We start from the raw sequence: 22,233 nt of genomic DNA, 5'->3' as shown, positions 1-22,233 counted from the left end.
ATATGTATATCCTTTACCTATCTAACATAATTTTTAATCAATACCGTTACAAACAAGTTCCTTGGAATATATATCCTACTAATTCTTCGTAGATGAGCGATGTGGAGCAAGGTGGTGCCACAGTTTTCACGGTTTTAAATCTGGCTGTGTGGCCTAAGAAAGGATCAGCAGTTTTCTGGTATAACCTGCATAGATCTGGCGAAGGTGATGTTCGAACTCGTCATGCTGCTTGCCCTGTTCTTACTGGTTCTAAATGGGGTAAGAAAACACATATCAAGTAATTTTGTGTATATTAAACTTTTCAATCTACTCTGCAGTTGCTAACAAATGGATCCATGAACGTAGTCAAGAATTTCGACGCCCATGCGGCCTCGAACCAGATCATGGTGAATACGCAGTTTAGTGCAATAGTTAATACTTATAAGGACAATCTCAAACTGGCATTAGCTGAAATCAAATATCTATTTGTAATAGACTTCCAGATTCTTCATTCATATGAGAATACGCCTCGTAGGCGATGTGGCTTGAAATAAAAAATGTCTACCATATTTTGTTGTCTGCAAAGCGGAACAACTTCTTAAAAATTACTGAAATCTCCAATATTCCCAGGAGGACCCTTTTTTTATAAAAATGTATAGCCCAAATATTCGATATGCCATTTAGTTAATGCTGAAAAGCCAAAGGAAAATAAGAGGAAATTTTAATAATTAGTTAATAAACAAAAACTATTTGTACTCAATTAGTAAGTTTTTATAGAATTTTACTTATTGTTGTTATTTCTATGCGCTATGTATCTCGTGTTTTATAGAAACAATTTTTATATTGTGTAAATATTTTTAAAATAAACTGATATGAATTTATTAAAATAATAAAAAAAAAAAATACTCAAATACCCTTTTTTGTAAAATACAGGTCCATTATATCCGGAAACGTAGGGGTGTTGAAATGAAACCCTGCAAATATGTTATTAATTATACACTCGGGTATGAATTGTTTCATTCCTTAGTTGTTTTTTTTTTTCAGTTTTTAAGGAATGTGAAAAATGTAGTAAAAAATTAAAAACAAATATTTTTTATTTTTGTGTTGAATTTTATCTTTAAAATATTGTCAACTGAGGATTTAGGCTTTTAACAAATCCACATCCACCCCGTCCCCAATACATATGCAATGAATATTAGATGATTTCTACCTATCAGCTGCCATTGCTTATGCATATTAGAGGAAGCTTTGCTGGCCTGCAGTACTGAAGACCCCAGGTCGATGTGCAAAACAAACTAGCCATTCGATATAACCTTCTCATCCTTCTTTATATTAAATAGCACTGGATTACAAAGTTTAATTGTGTCTGTGTACATAAGACCACACAGATTTGAGGATATCTACCTGTTTGAGATATTTGTCTTTAAATTTCTAAGCCATAAAAATAAGATGATTTCACTTAATCAGCTATAACCCAGGGACCGGTAATGGCCTTACAAAAATGAGGACTTCTTCAAATTTTTTCACACTTCACTGTGATGTTAAGAGGAAAATATGCGCATATCTCTTGTTTCAAACGAACATTTGTTTTAAATGCGCCTACAGAAAATGAGACTACAAATCAATATTAGTTTTTAAAATGTATTTAACTTTTAAATATGTAAATAAAGTAATATACCAGTCGTCTACAAAAACGTTTGAAAAACACTGTTGAGCAAATGATTTAAGTAATCGAACAGCGCTTAAACAGGTGATCAAGGCTGTTTAAATTGTGAAGGTTTTTTTTTTTCAAACAATTGCCATTTGTATAAATTCACAATGATTATGAACAAAATTATATAAATATGCAGCGACCAAGTTGAATGTAGAGAAATTCGCGAGATTTACAAGTATTCCGAGAAATAAGAATCTCGGGAGATGCCGTGTTTTTGATTTCTCAGGTCTCGAATTTCTCGCTTGGGTTCGCGAAGAAATCATAAGTTCTAAGTTTCCAAGGTCTCCCATCTATTTTCATGATATTTTTAAAGAAAATGAATGTGATCACTGGGTAAAGCAACGATGTAAACTGCTCTGAGATTTCCCAATTGGTTCGCGAGTTGCACCTGCTTAAGTGAAGTCATCTTTTCTTTTTGCCTGAATTGCGGTTTTTGCAAATATCTCATCCTTTCAATGAAAAAAAAAATTTTATTTTCGAAATCAGAGGATGTTTCTGCATACAAATTGGGTAGTGGGGTTTTGAATGTTAACCAGTGTACCAGACCCAAAAACTCGTAACTTCTATCTTACTATTTGTTGCACTGACACTTTCTTCAAGCAGTCGCTGTCATATCATGTATCAAATGAACTCATTGTATCACGCTGCCATCTGTATAAATATGCCTAAATAACTATGAGTGTATACACCTAAGTATATACATATGTACGTATAAAACTCCAAGTAAAGTTGAGAATTATAAAAAAGAGTACCTCTTGAGCTACGTACACAAAAAGTAAGTATAAACACAAGGGCGGACTTAGAATTGACTAGAGAAGGACCGACAATCATCAGTGTAGAAAAAAAATTTGATTGAGCCATTTCCGTCCGTCCGTCCGTCTGTCCGTTAACACGATAACTTCAGTAAATATTATACCAAAATTGGTACACGAACTTATCTGGACCCAGAATAGATTGGTATTGAAAATGAGCGAAATTTGATGATAACCACGCCCACTTTTTATATATATAATATTTTGTAAAACACAAAAAACCTGATTATTTAGTAAATAATATACCTAGAATCTTAAAATTTGACGTGTGGACTGATATTGAGACTCTTGATAAAAATTTGAAAACAATTTTTTAAATGGGTGTGGCACCGCCTACTTGTGATAAAATCAATTTTACAAATATTATTAATCATTTATCTGAATTGAAGCTCACGCTGAGTATATAATGTTCGGTTACACCCGAACTTAGACACCATTACTTGTTATTTCTGTTTCTTTTTGGAAGTGGCTATTCGTCGGAAAACAAAATTTTGTATTGTTCAGAGTGACGTAAAATGAATTGAAAATAAAAATAAAAATTTAATTGGTTGTTTAATTTAACTATGTCAAACGACGCCTAGGAGAGTGAAGAACAAATGAAAGTTATCGTGTGGACATCATATTAGGAACCGTTTGTATATGCTGTTTTTGTTTATTAATTGAACACAAAAAATGTATCCTCTTAAAGCCCCGTCACATAGGCAGTTTTTCATATACATGCGTTTAACTCAATCCTATGCATTATGAGTAGATTGCACGTAGGTACATATTTTTATGGAGAATGACAGATAGGGCGACAATGGATCCATCTGACATGAAAAAGTAACCAACATGCAAATTTTATTGGAAGCAAAGCATAAGAAAAAGAATTTGACATTTGCTTTGGTTAAGGGTGCTAGCACAATTTGCAAGTGAAATTATTTTTCCCACTCATTGGTAACTTTTCTAAAATTTTTCGCAATTAAAAACTGCAATATAACAAATGAATACGACACAAAATATGTTAGCAAGTATTTTCGTTGTATAAGGAGAATGTTTATAACTGTGCTTCGCGAAATTTTGTATGTGAATGGGCAAAGCTAAATTAACTTCAATTGCCAAGTCTGAAGTTTCTTCATATTTATAAACGCAACATCTAGGTTGATTGTGGCGATGTTACTGGAATGCATAAACTTGTGTTAAACGCATCTATATGAAAAATTTGATTGTGCCGCTGCCTTTAGACATGAAATGCATGTCGCTTCGCTTTGGCGTCGCCAAAAGGTAACTACAAAACGAATTGTTTTGGTTATGGAAGTCCGGCCTTAGTAGGCTGCGTTTTACCAATTCCTCGTTCTGATAATTTATAATAATTATTAGCGCCAAGTAATATTTGTTGAAATTTTCGACGCTGTTTCCAATACACTTTTTAACCCGCGACTCTCCTTGAAATGAGGGATTTAAGAAATGGTCACTACAAAATGTTTCCTGCACCCAACGCTTGATCCACCACTCTATAACGAGAACATTGGTCTCTTTGTAAATTAAAACTATTCCGTTTTAATATGCTTAACAGCGAAGTGTTTGCCCTTCAATGTACAAGAAAAAAGTAAAATGAAACAGCTGCAAACACATGAACCACATAACTTTAACTCAGTCTGTGCTAAGCTTGCCCAAAAGACACAACAAAACATCGGCTTAAATTGTTATTGCTCTATTTTGCCTCTAGCACTGTTGTCAGCATCCGAAAAGTGCAAAGATTTAGGACCTAGTTACTAGAGCAATGGCTACGAAAATGCTGTCAATCTTTCGGAGTTATGTTATTTTCTTCATCGTTGCTCTACATTGCCTAGACACCGAAGCTGAGTATTTCTCATCGATCGATAAAATTCAAATGCTCGCTTCGGTGGAGAAGGATTTATATCAATGGTTTAAAAACTACACTTTAGCTCAGGCCGAGGACTTTGCTATTTTTCGCAAGTTTGTATGCAAGGATGTCAATGTTAGGATAAATATTTTACTTTCGCAAATTTTCGTTTTGCAGTTTCATATCAAAAGTGAAGAAGGACCATGCAGAGGCTTTGGAAGACCCCGAAGCGTTTTTAAGTAACCCAATAAACGCTTTTAAATTGATCAAAAGGAGCGTAGACGACTGGGCACAAATAACGGAATATGTAAAGAACCACACACAACTGCATGGTGAGTTTGCAAAATGAGTAGAGACATGAATGGATGAGGCTACTATTTAGAAAGCAGCTTTAAGAGCGCAGTTGATGCCTGTGCAGAAATCGGGCTGGAGCTTGCTAACAAGAGCTACTTTGGGTGTATAATTTAGAAGTAAAGTCAAAACAAAAAATGCTTTAAAAATCCCACTATGCCTATATAAATGGCGTAGAAGTCAATGAGAGCTCTAATAACATATTCAAGAGTAAATTTTTCTAAAGTATTTGTGAACTGTTTCATTGTGCCAACGGCGAATACCCGCGGAAGATTTGGTGATGGGCTCTACGGGCTTTACTTTGATTTAGGGTAAAGGTTCCGGCAGCGAAATTATTCCTATCGATAGCTGTCTTTGCCAGCGGAGGAAAATGAGAGGTACCTACCTTCGAAGGGGAAACCAGGTGGAGGATGCCTTTGACTTCGCTGATGTTTCCATTTGGCACCAGTTATTGCAAAGAAGGGATGTCTGGCGTGTTTTGTTGCGAGACGGCTAGAACTGTTAAGATGGCTAGGCGCCAAGTTCAGCTAAAAATTTTGGTCAAGGTCCAGGACATAAATTTTGAGGGAGAAAACTTGATAGAAGGCGTGTAGCTGCGCAGATTTTGTTTTTGAAGCCGTATATCTTAAGCAATTTAATGAAAGGAAAAATTTGTTAGGTTCAGCCGATCTCTAGCTATCTACACGATCTTATCAAACCGAATTTGGTTTAAAATTTGTATTATGCCAGTCTTCATGGAAATGAGTGCATAAAATTTGGTTTCAAGAGAGAGAAATCTAGTGGGCGGTGGCCGTGTTCCAAACCGACATGTCCCAGATTGCTCTTCCTACTGAGATACCGCATCTACATATGTAATAAAACATATCAAAACACCTTATATGTATAACAAAATTTTCGAAAAAGAATCTTTGTCTTGCAGCGCTTTTCAAAATGGGTTTTATAAGTAAACCAGAAATGTATACAAGTTTCTATTTTCAGATTTTTTAAAGTTTTTGATTATGTTCTTAAACACTTGAAAATTGAAGCCGAATAAAATTAGAAAACATAGTAGTAAATGGAGAGGTTTTGAATTTAGGTAAAAAGAGAGAGAGAAGAATTGCTTAAACCGATGATATTTTTAAAATTTAGGCTCAAATTTCTAACCGTGTGAGTTATCAATAGTTATCAATAAATTTTACAGCAAATGGTTTCAAAGGGGCAAAGTTGCAGGGTAAATAGTGGGAACTGTCTCACCCCTTAGGTTAGGTTAGGTTGAACTGGCCGGTCCATGAGAACCTCACATAGACTTAATAAGTCCGTAGTGTTACCAGAAGTTTGTTTTAACGACCAAACTGAAAAACGCTATCAAAAACCAGGACATATGTTATAAAATAACTCCGTCCTCTTAGCAAATACTAGAAGCTTCCTAGGATTTAAGCCACTTGCTGCTTCTAGATCTGACAGCTGTATCACTCCTAATAGCTGGAGTCTTAGCGTGGCAAGCGCAGGGCAAGAGCACAGAACGTGCTCGATCGTTTCCTCCTCCAGCCCGCACTTTCTACATCTGCTATCACTGATCAAGCCTAATTTATAGGCATGTGACGCCAGAAGGCTGTGTCCAGTCAGAATACCCGTCATGAGTCTACAGTCCTCTCTTTTTAATGATAGAAGCAACTTTGTTCGTCTAAGGTTGTAAGACCTGCACATAATCTTCGACATGTCTCACACCTTGTTCACAAACATAATGTCACCTTGTTTCCTAGGTATTATGCCACTCGGTACTTCGGCGTGGTACTATAAATACTTTCTCCGTATATTTTGTTGTTGTTGGTTACACTAAAATTGCTGTTAGGGCTGGATATCTTAATATTTTATTTAATATTTTCATACATTCTCATATATTTTCTACAGCACTCAAATCAAATTTGACGACGTTGGAAAACCAAATGCATCTACCAGACGGCAAAGAATTGCAAGGTGCAGCGAAGGGCTTGGGACGAATTCAGACCATGTATAATTTGAGCTCGAACGATTTGGCCAATGGAGTTATCAATGATTTAAATTATGGGTAAGTAGTTACAAAACGGAATAAATTGAAGTGAAATAATCCGGACAGTAAAACAAGAATCGGAATCTACTAAAATAAACTATAAAACATAAAAGATTTATTATTTAAATACACCATTATTTTTGCAGAACTAAACTCTCAGCTGGTGATTGTTTCGAAATTGGAGCTAATCTATTTGAAGCCAGGGAATATCCACTAGCCATAGACTGGTTTGAATTAACATTGAAATTCTTGAAAACGAGTAAAAACACAAATATCACAGAAAGTGAAACAGCGAGTGATGTACTGAGTAGAATTTCATATCTCGATGCTGATACGGATTATAAAAACACGGACTTTAAAACACAGAAAATATTAGTCAAAGATAAACTTGATGAATCCGATTATGATTATCCATTTGACGAAGATGACAAATTTTATGATGACGACGAAGATATGCCGGCTGGTGACATGGATTCAGTATATACAAATGCTGCGAAGAGCATTTTATCAGAGGATACAACTTTGAAGTCGACAAATGCGACGCTCGCAACCAAAAAAAGTGATGTTGAGGAAAAAATGTTGATTGATATTTTAGAATATTTGGCACTAGCTAAATATAAAATGGGTAAAAGCGAAGAGGCGATTTCTTATATTCAACGAATACTTGAATTAAATCCAGAACACGCATTTAAAGATATGGAAATTTATATGAGCATGAAAAAACAACAAAATGATGCAGATCCAGACAGTTTGACAGCCCTGCAAAATAGAACGTGGTTCGCAAACTATACGCGGTTGTGTCAGGGCAAAGAGTTGCAACAAAAAGATTTCCACAAACTCAGTTGCACCTTGGATACACTCAACCATCCCCTTTTCATACTGGCACCGTTAAAGAGGGAGCTTTTACTCGATGACCCCGAAATAGTCATGTATTATGGACTGCTAAGCGAGAAACAAATGTTAAATATACTCGAAGAATCCTATTTAGATATGCATCGGTCACAAGTCGGCACTGGGTCTCATATTAAGGTGAGGGATGTGCGCATCAGTCAACATACATGGTTATCTTATAACAGTTCGACCCTGAAATATATATATCGTACGGTGAGTGCCATAAGTGGATACGATTTGAAAAATGCCGAACAAATGCAGGTAGCAAATTATGGTATTGGTGGACAGTACGACCCTCATCACGATTACAGCCTCGATGTTAGTGGATATGTCGTATATGTAGTAATGTATATATATTTATAGTAATTTCATTTCTTTTAACAGAGTTTCGCAGGATTCATAGGTAATCGTATAGCAACTCATTTATTTTACGTAAGTTTTAGTGATTTAGTATTTGAATCATATTCTAATTAAAGAGCATATATGCCAATTAGATTTCGGATGTAAAACAAGGTGGTAATACAGTGTTCCCTCTTCTAAATGTATACTCCAAACCTGTGAAAGGTGCAATGCTTATGTGGCATAACTTGCATAAATCTCTTGATCCAGATTTGCGTACTCTTCATGCCGGCTGTCCAGTTATCGTAGGAACCAAGCGAAGTATTATTATTTTTTTTTTTTTTTTGCTATACATACATACATACATAGAAACATGCATAACAATTGTTTATGACGTTATATTTTATATATTTTACAGTCTCCAACGTATGGGTGCATTCGGGCTACCAAGAGTTCGCACGGCCTTGTGACTTGATACGTGACAACTACAAATCAGTGTCTGTGGCCAAGTTACTCGCTTGAAAATATGTATCGTATAGTATAAAAATATTGTTTTAAAATATTAAAGCAGCTAGCCCGTGTTTACGTGCATGTGCGATGAATTAAAATATGTATTGAATGAACAATAAAAAAGGTAACAAGATTACACAGAGTAACAAATTTAGATCTTCTGATTGTTGAGAATTATCCGTGGTAGGACTTCGTACAGATCATGCAAATCCCACGAATTGAGCCATAAATTAGTTCAAAATGTTTGCTGCAAATGTTATTTTCTTTTTAAATTCGCTGATTCGTTGTCTAAGTATTTAAATGAAATAGTTTTAGTTTATGATCGATATGAGCCTTTGAAACAATTATTTATGAATATATGTATAATATTTACTAAACAAACAAATAAATAAAATGAAATCAAAACACTTTTCTCCTTTTTCTCATTTTGATTGATTTTAACTTTCCTCATATTAGGTGCGTTTCTTGTTGGTCCTCAAATTTCAGTACAAAACTGAACAACTTCTCATTGAGCTAAACACTTGAAACCTTACACTTAGATCAGGCCTTGGATTCTGTAGGCGTCAGTTTAAGGGCCAGCGCGCCTTGACAATGCAACAAAAGCATACAAATATCCGCTAGGTGGCGCACGGGTCGATACAATTGGGAAAATAATATGAGATTTGGAATTTTTGGATCGGGTTTTAAGTAACTTCCCGGTGAGTGATATTTACAATGTGGTTTAGTTGTCATTGACAGTTTAACATATATCGTTAGCTTAATGTGAAAATGTGCTAAGTCACTTTTTTTGAAAAATTGTATTTTAATGCAGTTTTAAAACTGAATTCAAAATACATCGATCACAAGAAAAAAATATTTTACTTTTTAATTTTTACGTGCTGTTTGCATTGATGTGTAAATGTGCTAAGTCGTCAACTGTTCAAAAAAATGTGCTAAGTCAACCAGTCAATAATACTCCTATATTGCTAATAGAAAATGGTCGCAATGTGTTTTGAATTCGAATTCAAAACAAGACAACCTATAAAATTTTTGTGATTGTAGCAGCATAAGTGTGACAAGAAAAAATTTAAATTTAGGTACATTCGATTATTGAATACAAAAACAAAAGCATTTAAACAGCAATATGTCGGCACTCTGATGGTTGGGAATGCACCAAGCCCTTTGTGGTAACATAGCAGTATTACATACATATATGAATATTAATCTGAATTACTAGTCATTTCTCTCTGCGCGCATTTCATTTACTTATTTAATTCATTCAGTCTAAAAGTACATGATTTGTTGTTGTTGTTGTTGTATTAACGATAAAGGCACTCCCCGAAAGCTTTAGGCCGATGTTGATGGTCCTTTGCCTCATACAGGTCCGGTACGTTCCGGTAACAAAGCACCATTAAGGTACAAGTCCGACCATCTCGGAAACTATTTATATGACCACATTAAACTTTCTAGGCCATCCCGTCCTCCCCACCCTCTAGTTCCATGAGGAACTTGTGGTCGCCAGAGCCTCGGCTGTCAATGAAAAAGAATTCGCTACGGGTAGGTGAGGTTGACAATTGTGTTGGAGAAACTATATATTGCGCTGGGAACGCTTTAAAAGGGTTGCCTACACAACCCCTTGAAATTGGATTCACCCAATTGGGACATACTTTGGTGTTTGATAAATGCTTTGTGCTGACCATAATCTACTTCAATTCTTACATGTCGATAACTACATGCTTTGTTACAGACTAGTTAAAAGCAGAAAAAAATTCTAGCTTAAACTTATATAAGCTGTTATTAAAATTAAGAACACCACTGAATCGATTTGCTAGATGTATAGTCCTAGTTATAGGTTCATTCATAGCTAAATTCGTTTTATTAGTTATTTAGATAAAGAATATATTATGCCGAAGATCACGCAGTGGAATATATGGAATGAACAAATTAGATAAATCAGAGCAATTCGTGCTAAAGTTTGTTACATTATAGGCAAGCATGAGTGAGATAAAAGTTCTTCTGTCATGCAAAGCCTGAAGACCAAGAAATTTGTGCCTGCTGGTATACGATGGGAGGCCGCCTGGCCAGTGAAGCATACGTAAATCAATTTTTGTAAAAAATGTTTGAAATCTCTCAATTTTATAGGAGTTAGATTCATGACCAATGATATATAAAGTGCCCTCAACGTTATAGGGTCTTAAAGTCACTGGTGTTAAGTCTACTGAACCCAACCATTCCAACAAATTTTGAAACAACGAAGTCAATGGTACTAGAGAGAGTTTGGAGTTAAAAATTACACTCAATTCTTTACTCTCTTGACAACGATTAAGAGATTTAGTATTTAGTTTGTAGATAAAGTATGTGGCAGTTGCCTTTTTGGAATAAGACACAACACAGCATTTGTTTGAATTAAATATAAATTATTTTCCGCGCACCATCCGGAAAAAGAGTCCAGATCAGTACCGTTAGAAATAGTTTGAGAAATAAATAGTATTTTTGTGAAATATATAGTTGTAGTGCTTTATTTTAATCATTAAATTGAGGAGTGGTGGGAAAACATATTGAGTAGAAAGTGCTAAGTCAGGAAAAAAAATTTGTTATAGAGTGCGGAAATTGTGCTAAGTCATAAAATAGCTGCTGGGTTGGCAGATATGTTTTTTCTTTATCTTTTTCAAAGCTTCTAAACTCAAAAGCATTGCAATTAAGGTATCCTCATTCACAGTTTTGAAAAAAGAAGGTTATTTCAAAAGTTATTCATTTTTTTCGTCTCCTGTAAAATTCGTAAAAGTTGACTTAGCTCATTTTCACATTAAGCTAACGATATGACAAAAATTTTCGTTAGGTGTTGCCCAGACCTAGATATTTAAAAAAATGTTTCGGATCGGATGGAATCAATTTTGAAAATACTTTTTATTAAGCTACAAACTTAACATCTCGCACAAAGTTGCGAAACCGATAACAATGTCTTCAAAATAAAAACTGATAAGTGGTGCTCGGTGCGAGATTTATAAAAAATTTGCACCAAACGAGAGATTTGCCATTTATCTACAAACTTGAAACCTCACACATATGTAGTTTACAGAACCGAGACAATGTTACAAAGGGGGACAAAATTTCCTGGCCAAGGGATGAATTAACTACAAATCATATAAGATTTGGAATCTTTTTATCGATTTTGTTTCCTGGAAAGCTAGAGGTTGGAAATTTTACTCATATTTCAGAGGCCAAAGGTAGTAAAACACCTATCTATCACAAAATGTTCCGGTAGCTCTGAGGTACCAACTTGGGACTTTACACATAAGTCAGAGCACCAAGATAGTTCAAAAAAGGTGGAAAAGGCTCCGCGCGATAGCTTTTGTTAAAATTTCAAAATCCAAATTCTTCAAAATAATATCTGCATTTAATAACGCAATTTGCACTGGTTTTTGATCAAGTTATATGGAGGAAGTGTTAAAAATTTTTATTTGCACCCAACACAATAGATCTGCGTAGCTTAAAATATACATAAATATTATCCAAACAGATCGGAAGAAAATTATATGTTAAAAATTTGGTTATCTCCTTTTTTGGAAATATTTTGAGCTATATTTTTTAGAGAAAGGCTAATAAATTTGAAAAAAAAAAAAATTGGGAATACCAGTTTTTTAGGCATTTTGTTACAGCTTTATTGTTTGATGGCCTATCTTTAATGTATTCTCTGTGTGTTATCTAGTAAATTCGTTCAAATAAGATGCATTCGAGCTTTCGTGTTATATTCACGACTTCTAACGGCCTAATCACATACTGCCATTAACTAAATACTCTACAATCGAGCGTATTTCATACATAGACATGAGCTAACATCCTTCTATACACGAGCGCGATAGAATAAAAAAGTTCTCTGACGATGGCAGAAGATCTGATCGGTTTTTATTCAAACCAAAATTTAGCAAGGTTTATGGAATGTCACAGAATTTTTGAATTGTTATTCTGTTTCTTTAGTGGCCGCCGTGGTGTGTTGGTGGCACGCTCCGCATACAATACCGAAGGTCCTGGGTTCACGTCCTGGGCAATCAACATCGTCGGGGGTCGTCTTGGGCCGGGCACTGCTCACAGGGGAGCGCCAAATGGTCCACAAAGCAGAACTTCCTGGATAATTTGTATTTTTATTTTAACTGATTTCTGGAAAATATTACTTCCAAGTACATAGGAATTTGGAAGCTAAAATTCCGTTAGAATTACTTACTTTTATAATCTCGTATGGAGAAGATGTTTTTCCAAACTTGCCGGTGTCACTTTAAATACTCTTGCCCATCTCAGTATCAATTGCTAGCTGCGAACGTTCATTCAGCAAATTAAAACTAATTTTGACATATTTACGTTCAACGATGGGGCAAGGTCACCTAAGTGACCTAACATTTTTAAATGTGGAAAAAGAAAAGTTTAAAATGATAAATTTTGATGATATCATTGATATATTTGCTTCCACAAAGGCAGTGCTGCTCAAAACTTTTTATATGGAAGTGCAAATCACAATACATGTTCAAATAGAAACTTTTTTTGTATTTAAAAAAATATATTTAAAAAATTGTAATTGTTTGAGGTGAGAAAAAGTTGAATATTTGATATCAAGTTACAAAATGTTTGCTTAAAATATTACGTAAATAGTTATATCATCAACACACAAGAGTCAATAAATTTAATTCTGAGAGTATCGAGAAATTACATTGACCTCTGCCTCAGTTTTTATTTTCAATAATCATACTAAAAGCGAATGTGGAGATTTCCGCGAATGTTGCATTGGAAATTGAATTTGAAAACTTTGAAATGTTTAATTAGAGGGCTCCGCGTCGTTTGTTTAAAATTTGTGTTAAAATTTACATATATTAGAACCAGATATTACTGAGGTACTGAAATACCACCTGAATTTAATAAAATATTTAACTAGTAAATGATAGGCATGGTTGCTTAACGGTTCCTCCCACTTTCAGTCAAAAAATATCTTATAACCAAGAAAAATAATATACCGAATTTAAATACAAAGCCACAAAAACTTTCTCGTAAGGAGAATCTCTATGTAGTTCAAAACAAATGCATTTCTACTACACTCTGAACCACTATCTCTTTTACATGCTTTCAACTGGCGAATTTTACGTGGCGCTGTCCTAGGCGTTGGAAAATGCCCCGCTGCATTAAAGTTTCAAAATAGTTCCTAAAAATATTTTTCCCCGGGCGCAAGAAATCCTCACTACGCCACTGGATAGATCCCAACAAGACCTTCATCTTCTAGGATACGTTCAATCAGACAGGAAGGCAGCTAGATCACTTCGTTGCCTTGACGATTTCAAGTTCTTAAATTAGAGCCAAATGTGTGTGCTTAACCGCCCAGCCGAATTTGGCCGTTGTGTATGCAGTCACGATAACTGACACCAGTTTAGAGCACTTTAGATACACTTTTCTCTCGGCTGGTCTCAGAATGCTGTTGGCTTTTTCAATTTTACCAATGTTCATTCATATCTGCAATGCTCTTTGAAATTGGAGCTTGAGTTGATATTGGTATCTTGGCAAGTTAATAATAGTCTATGAATGTTTGCTTTTCAAGACGTAAATTTGTACAAGACGTAAATTATATGAAACACCTGCACACACATTAGTTAGCACAGTTATACCTCAGTCTGTGCTAAGCCTGCCCAAGAAACACAACGAAACATAGGCTTAAATTGTTATTGTTCAGTTCCTGAAACAATGGCGATGACAATGCCGTCAGTCTTTTGGAACTTCTTTATTTTCTTTATCGTTGTTTTGCAAATCTTAAACACCAAACCGGAGTATTTCTCATCAATCGATAAAATTCAAATGCTTGCTATTTCAATGGTTTCAGAACTTTACTGTTGCTCAGAGCTAGGATTTTGCTGTCTTTAGCAAGTTTGTATACCAAAATCTCAAGACTAAGCTAAATATTTTACTTTCGAAACTCTTCTTTAATTGCAGTTTTATAGCAAAAGTGAAGGAGGATCATGCAACAGCTCTTGAAGACCCCGAAGCCTATTTAAGTAATCCAATAAATGCCTTTAAATTGATCAAAAGAAGCGTAGACGACTGGGTACAAATAACGGAATATATAAAGAACCGCACACAATTGCATAGTGAGTTAGCAAAAGCATTGAAGATTCCCTTTCCAGTGAGGTGTTTCCACAGACAGATGCCATTGGGAACGGATAAAGTGGAAGATGGCTTGGACTATCATGAGATGTTGTCAGTTAACTTACTTACTTACTTAATTGGCGCTTAACCGTCTAAACGGTTATGGCCGTCGCTCCTTCGCTCCGCCAACCGGCGCCAATTGGTCACACCAAGGGAGTTTAAATCGTTTTCCACCTGGTCCTTCCAACGGAGTGGGGGCCGCCCTCTACCTCTGCTTCCATAGGCGGGTTCCGATAGAAACACTTTCTTGGCCGGAGCATCATCTTTAATTCGCATAACATGGCCTAGCCAGCGCAGCCGCTGCGTTTTAATTCGCTGGACTATGTTGATGTCTGCGTAAGCTCGTACAGCTCATCATTAAATCTTCTTCGGTACTCGCCATCGCCAACGCGTAGAGGTCCATAAATCTTTCGAAGAACTTTTCTCTCGAACACTCCCAAAGCCGCTTCATCTGCTGTTGTCATGGTCCATGCTTCTGCGCCATATAGTGTAGCGAACCTCTCCTCACGACGTTGTTCAAATAAGGAAAATTTACAAAGGTGCGATTGGACTGAGGCGAGGTGGCATATCTAGTTATGCTTCAGCTTAGCTCAGGGAAATTGGGGGTGGGGGTGCTTCAGCCTCACGCAACGAAGTCGCACAAAAAAATATTTAAATATATGCCTACGGTATCAAAGGGGTATTCCACGCGGAATTGCGCCAGCAAATTGACGGTGCAAAACAAACAAAGAAAAAAAACCAAGTGACTAGGAAAATGAACAAAGCAGGAAAGAAGAACGAGGAACGTTACACCAATCGTCGTTTATGGGGAAGAAAAGCTGGAAGAACTCCCCATGTCTCTACCTACCCGACCTGTTAACAAAAAAAAAAAATGTATGTTCGTCGGTTAACCCTCTTAATACTTACTTCATCTCAGCCACCAATATCCCTACATTTCGTCAACGGCCAATAAAACCCTAGAATTCCATCTTTAGCAATTCACAATTTCTCATTTTATTCATAAGAAAATCTTTAACAAAATTTCCCTGCTTCCTTATTACTAGCATTTAATAGTTATCTATCCAAACGAAATACTTTGGATTCAATCAACTTTATCATCATGTTCAAAACAGATAGCCTATTAGTCTAAATATCCCTGAAGATATACGTATTAACAAACAGAAATTCAATATAATTGTATTTGGCTTACTAGAATGTATTTAGAACGTAGGCTAAATATGAGGACGAAGTTGGTTAAGGTTACTACCATAATTATCCTTGTAGTATTTTCCTCAAAACATATTTAGCTAACTTGGGTGTGCAAATTGTTGCAACCACGCGATTTTTAAATCGACCTACACATGCGATCAACTGCGCATATCAATGTAACGGTAATATCCTGGAGATCGTGGTTAAAACCCAAGGATTGAAAATTTTAGTTTAAGAGGCTATTGAAAATAATGCCCTCTTGACTTACAAAAAAAAAGAATGACATAAAACATGTGCATACATATGTAAAATAGAATGTGAACGGATTTACTTACATGCTTACTCGGCTACACCATCGATGCGACGTTGGTACCAGCGACGACGAGGATGCAAACGCGATAGGTTTATGCTTTAATCAAACATGTGTGTAGTTGAAGAAACCTAATCAATTAGAACCAGAGGTTCGATAGCTAAATAGGTAGACCCGAATTAGGCCTGTGTCACATACATACATGTGCATGCACAGCAAATGTTTTGCACACACCTTGATAACTAGAGATGTATGAGGATGCGCTTTATTGCGCCTGAAACTATATCTTGCGAATATCCAAGAAATGGATATAATTTTTACACATAAATTTACATATAAAATTTAAAACTTTTTCTCACATTGTTATTTATGCACTATTGCTTAACACAATTAATTGACCTTTTTGTATATCAATTTAGGTGCAAGAAACCTAAAATCATCGAAATCACCATAACAGAATGCTATAGCAAATAAACTTCTGCTCAATGGAACTAAGCAAATTTTCAAAATTTAGTTCATTGTTACAGCATTATTATTATGGGAGTTATGTACGCTTTTAACCGAAATGCACTGAGACATTAATTATATTTATGTATATGTTGACTATAAATAAAAAAATATTGTATGCTATTTAAGCAAGTTCAATACACATTTGAAGTATAATGCTTATTACTTAACAATCAGTTAATTGTTTTATTGGTTCCCTTTTTTTTTTTTTTTTTTGTTATGGTCATTATATCATTGGTTTCTGGAAGAATATTCAAGTAGTTCACCAAGATTAACGAACTGGTTTAGCTGAATTTTGGTTTCACGCTGCTCAAATCAATTGAATTATTTCAAAAATCGCAGAGCTGCAAACCACGAAAATGAACAGGGCTAGAAGCCATGGTCCAACAGGATACTGGTTGTCTTTAGCTTTCGATGACTGTAATGTGAATGCATATTGCTGCTACCTTTTCCAAAGAGGTGTGGAATCTAGGCTATTTAAATCACTGAACACTGCTATGCGCACAGTTGCGCTTAAGCTTCTAATAGAAAAATGTTCATCCTTTTTTTTTTTTTTTCATTAACACCGGTTTTATATTTTTATTTTTTTGTTAAGGCTAATTTAATAGTGACCGGAGCGACTTTTAGTTTTCGATGCTTATCAGGAACTGACTCTTTTTTTTCTAGTCAGCTTCAAATTAGGCTTCATTAATTGTCTAGCATCGATTTATTCTGTGCCAGGTAGCGGTCCACAAGCAAGTTGTTGCTAGACATCGGAATGCAATTTGAAAAACAATTAAAGGCCATAAGCAAATGTATGTGTATTGTTATGAACATGTACATGCATACGTCTGTAAATGCTTATTAACATCTTGCCTTTAGAGGCTAGTATCGGATTACCGTGCTCATTCGATACTCGAATGTCCCAGTGGGAAATTCTTAGGGTAGTGCGCTACAATAGCAGGACGGGTAGGATAAGTGACTTGTAGAGTATGATTTTCGTTCGCCGAGAGAGGACTTTACTTTTCAATTGCCTACCTAGTCCAAAGTAGCATTTATTGGCAAGACTGATTCTTCGCTGGATTTCAGTGCTGATGTTAACGAAGTCTTTTACTATTTCGAAATTATGGCTGCCAACAGTAGCGTGGTTGCCAAGGCGCATATGCGCTGACTCTTTGCTCGATGACAGCAGGTACTTCGTTTTGTCCTCATTCACCATCAAACCCATCTTTACCGCTTCTTTTTCCAGTTTGGAGTAAGCAGAACTAACAGCGCGGGTGTTTAGGCCGATTATATCAATGTCATCAGCATATGCCAGTAATTGCACGCTTTTATAGTATATTGTACCAGTGCGGTTAAGTTCTGCAGCTAGTATAATTTTCTCCAGCATCAAATTAAAGAAATCGCACGATAGGGGGTCACCCTGTCTGAAACCTCGTTTAGTTTCGAACGGCTCGGAGAGGTCCTTCCCACTTCTGACTGAGCTGATGGTGTTGCTCAACGTCATTTTGCATTTTAGGCAGCTCCTTTTCGTGCTGTCCACGGCGGCTTTAAAGTCGACGAAGAGGTGATGTGTGTCGATTCTCTTTTCACGGGTTTTTTCCAAGATTTGGCGCATTGTGAAAATCTGGTCGATGGTAGATTTTCCAGGTCCGAAGCCGCACTGATAAGGTCCAATCAGCCGGTTTACGGTGGGCTTCAATCTTTCGCACAATACACTTGAAAGGACCTTCTATGCGATATTAAGAAGGCTGATTCCACGATAGTTGGTGCATTTTGCAGTATCCCCCTTCTTGTGGACTGGGCAAAGAACACTTAGATTCCAACCGTCGGGCATGCTTTCGTCCGCCCATATTTTGCTAAGAAGCTGCTGCATGCGCCTTACCAACTCCTCGCCGCCGAACTTGAATAGCTCCGCAGGCAATCCATCAGCGCCCACGGCCTTGTTGTTTTTCAATCTGGTTATTGCTATTCTAACTTCGTCATAATCGGGCGGGGGACATATATTCCATCATCATCGATTGCGGGATCGGGTTCTTCATCTCTGCGCGGTGAATTGCTGCCTCCATTTAGGAGAGCAGAGAAGTATTCCCTCCATAATCTAAGCACTCTCTGGACAACAGTTGCAAGGTCGCCATTTTCATTCCTACAGGAGTTTGCCTCGGTCTTAAAACCTCCCGTCTGTCGCCGTATTTTTTGGTAGAATTTGCGGGCGTTATTCCTGGTGGCTAGCAGCTCAAGCTCCTCGCACTCACGCCTTTCTGCTTCTGCTTTTTTCTTCCTGAAAAGGCGTCTCGCTTCCCTTTTCAACTCACGATAGCGTTCACACACTCCTCTTGTCGCGCTCGCTTTTGACGTAGCCCTGTAGGCAGCGTCTTTTCTTTCGGTTGCAACGCGGCATTCTTCATCATACCAGTTGTTTTTTCGTGGCCGCCGGTAACCAATTTTTTCCTCGGCGGCAGTACGAAGTGCTTTGGAGATATGCTCCCAATGCTCCTGTATTCCATCAGGATGAGTTGTGCTCTCAGAGAGCAGGTGTGAGAGTCGAGTTGCGAAATCATTGGCAGTCTGTTGTGATTGAAGCTTTTCGACGTCTAGCTTTCCTTGTGTATTTTGTTCCTTGGTTTTAGCCGCGTTGAGGCGGGTGCGTATTTTGGCTGCAACGAGATAATGGTCCGAGTCGATGTTAGGTCCTCGGATCGTGCGCACATCTAAAACACTGGAGGCATGCCGTCCGTCTATCACAACGTGATCGATCACGTTGTCAGTTAACTGCACAGTTAAAATTACTGATGCGCGTTTTTGTGAGACTACAAAAATAGTCTAGCTCTCTAACCGGCAGTTTTAAAATTAATCAGTATTGCCGCATTAAAATTTCAAAGTTAAACTACATAAATCTTCTCGATATTTAAACTTCGACATATTCTATTAATCCGTTTTTACCTTTAAGTATTCTTTGCTATTTCAAACACAAAAGTGATTTGAATTTTCCCATTTTAGTAATGTGGAAGGATATCTCTCCGTTCTCCTAATATTTCGGAGAGTGGTCTTTCCAGAAAAGCATTATACTAAGAAGGCTTTGAAAATGGTCCCAAATAAAATAAGAAAATTAAATATGTTTTTGTAATGATTCCGCATAAACTTGATTACAAGGATTCCTGACAAACCAGCCGAAGTCCGATATTGGTCTAGAAAATGTTGTTAACAAATCTATAGATAAAATTCTGATAAGTTGTCCCAATAAAAGTATGCAAATAAAAAAATACTAATAATCACTTCATATTTAACTAAATTTCTATAGCACTTAAATCAAATATAACAAACCTGGAAAGTCAGATGCATTTACCAGACAACAAAGAATTGCAGGGTGCAGCGAAGGGTTGGGGACGAATTCAGACCATATATAATTTGAGCTCAATTGAATTGGCTAACGGAGATATTAATGATTTAAATTATGGGTAAGTATTTTACATACGGAGTGAATAGATTGTACGTATGTATATTAGTACGCTTACGACAACCAGGGTACCTGGATTTAAAATTTGCCATTAATCTTTATATCAAGATAACATAATTCCAGAAAAAATTCATATTTTTGCAGAACTAAACTCTCACCTGGCGATTGTTTCGAAATCGGAGTTAATCTATTTCAAGCCAGGGAATACATATCTTTTAGCCATAAGCTGGTTTGAATTAACATTGAAATATTTGAAGACAAGCGAAAACGCAAACATCGCAGAAAGTGGATTAGAAATAATGATGGACGAACCAGCTAAAATTGAATATAACGATGTTGATAAGGGCAATAAACACCACGACAACAAAAAAGGCAAACAAATATTCAAAGATAGAGCTAGTGGCGAAGATGACGAAATATTTGATGAAGGTAGTGATCGGAATTCCGTGGATGCAAAAGATGCGAAGAGCATTTTATCAACTGTCGATGATTCAACTTTGAAGTCGACAAATGCGACGCTTGCAACCAAAAAAAGTAATGCTGAGTAAAAAAGGTTGATTGATGCCTTAGAATATTTGGCACTCGCTAAATATAAATTGGGTAAACGCGAAGAGGCGATTTCTTATATTCAACGAATACTTGAATTAAATACAGAACACGCATTTAAAGATATGGAAACTTATATGAGCATGAAAAAACCACAAAATGATGCAGATCCGGACAGTTTGACAGCCCTGCAAAATAGGACGTGGTTCGCAAACTATACGCGGTTATGTCAGGGCAAACAGTTGCAACAAAAAGATTTCCACAAACTCCTAAGCACCTTGGATACACTCAACCATCCCCTTTTCATACTGGCACCATTAAAGAGAGAGCGTTTGCTCGCTGACCCCGAAATTGTCATGTATTATGGACTGCTAAGCGAGAAACAAATGTTAAATATACTCGAAGAATCCTATTTATATATGCATCGTCAGAAGTCGGTAATGGTCCTATGAGAAAGGTTCGGGATATACGCGTCAGTCAACAAACATGGCTAGAGGTTAACAGCTCTACGGTGAAATATATATACCGCACAGTGAATACCATAACTGGATATGATTTAAGGAGCTCAGAAATGATGCAGGTAGCCAATTATGGCATTGGTGGACAGTATGACCCTCATCACGACTACATTAAACTCGAAGTAAGTTGGCTTGTAATACATACATATGTACATACTTACTTAAGATCAAAATGGTATTGATAGCTATTATATTTTATTTCTAGAATTATGCAGGATTCATAGGTGATCATATAGCAACTCATTTATTTTATGTAAGTTTTCGTAATTTGGTATTTTTGTCATACTCGAATTAAAGTGCAAAAATAATAATTAGATTTCGGATGTACAACAAGGCGGTAATACAGTTTTCCCTCTTCTAAATGTGTACTCCAAACCTGTGAAAGGTGCATGTGGCATAATTTGCATAGATCTCTAGATCGAGATTACCGTAGTCTCCATGCCGGTTGTCCAGTTGTTGTAGGAACCAAGCGATGTAATATTTATTTTGCTATATATATATGTATGTACATACGAAAGTATTTTCTTATCATTCTATATTTTTATGTATTTTACAGTATGCGATGTATGGGTACATTTGGGTTACCAAGAGCTCGTATGGCCTTGTGGTTTGATACGTGACAACTACAAATCGGAGCCCGTGGCCAAGTATTTTGTATGAATATATGTATATATATAAAAACATTATTTTAGAAATGTGGATGCGTGAGTAGTGAACAGCTGATGTTTTACGTTTAAAATTTATACGGAAATAAATGCTGAATAGCCATACTAGATGTTTTGATCATTAGAATATACAACATACAAATACGAGTACAATGTAAGCGGTAGGTAAGTGCAAGCGTAAGCGGAAAACAGAATGTAAACTTTGGGTAAGTGTTTTCGTGGTGTGAGGGGTTGATATGCTGTATGAGGGAATATAGAATGTAAGCGTCAGTATCGTCACTACACTGTAGCCTAATGTGGGAACAATGTAAATACGAAATCAGATCGCAAGTTAAGCTAAGGCAGGGCCTATTCTCAATTTGATGTCGGGGTGTTAACGGTTTGCTATCGACAAGTTATCGGTTTGTCAATGTATGTTTTCAACGAGGTATAG

At 36.4% G+C, this 22,233-nt stretch overlaps 3 protein-coding genes across 4 annotated transcripts in view; all 3 read left to right on the top strand.

Annotated features, from left to right (window-relative positions):
• Positions 1 to 919, top strand: part of PH4alphaEFB (prolyl 4-hydroxylase subunit alpha-1) — a 71,335-nt gene extending 70,416 nt beyond the window's left edge. The window contains exons 9-10 of one of the 2 annotated variants that reach the window (XM_067763608.1): positions 93 to 258; positions 318 to 919. In XM_067763608.1, the coding sequence (XP_067619709.1) occupies positions 93 to 258; positions 318 to 403 (252 nt within the window). In that variant the 3' untranslated portion in view covers positions 404 to 919. The remainder of the gene's footprint in view (positions 1 to 92; positions 259 to 317) is intronic. The other variant, XM_067763609.1, reaches the window with a different exon arrangement.
• A 3,170-nt stretch (positions 920 to 4,089) lies between these two features.
• Positions 4,090 to 8,621, top strand: LOC137245695 (prolyl 4-hydroxylase subunit alpha-1-like). The gene is made up of 7 exons (XM_067776773.1): positions 4,090 to 4,464; positions 4,529 to 4,683; positions 6,593 to 6,749; positions 6,878 to 7,940; positions 8,007 to 8,054; positions 8,117 to 8,282; positions 8,380 to 8,621. Exons 1-7 carry the CDS (start codon positions 4,268 to 4,270, stop codon positions 8,481 to 8,483), a joined length of 1,890 nt encoding a protein of 629 aa, XP_067632874.1. The 5' UTR covers positions 4,090 to 4,267; the 3' UTR covers positions 8,484 to 8,621.
• A 5,550-nt stretch (positions 8,622 to 14,171) lies between these two features.
• LOC137241425 (prolyl 4-hydroxylase subunit alpha-1-like) lies at positions 14,172 to 21,795 on the top strand. The gene is given in 11 exon segments (XM_067769015.1): positions 14,172 to 14,188; positions 14,418 to 14,572; positions 19,916 to 20,072; positions 20,216 to 20,252; positions 20,329 to 20,573; positions 20,625 to 21,043; positions 21,046 to 21,261; positions 21,351 to 21,388; positions 21,451 to 21,520; positions 21,523 to 21,609; positions 21,692 to 21,795. Coding segments are annotated over 11 exon segments (1,545 nt in total).
• The last annotated feature ends 438 nt before the right edge of the window (positions 21,796 to 22,233 follow it).

Source organism: Eurosta solidaginis, chromosome 1 (assembly GCF_040869045.1).
Source record: "Eurosta solidaginis isolate ZX-2024a chromosome 1, ASM4086904v1, whole genome shotgun sequence".
NCBI lineage: Eukaryota > Metazoa > Arthropoda > Insecta > Diptera > Tephritidae > Eurosta > Eurosta solidaginis.
The sequence above is the reverse complement of the archived record's forward strand: the minus strand, read 5'-3'. Positions and strand labels throughout refer to the sequence as shown.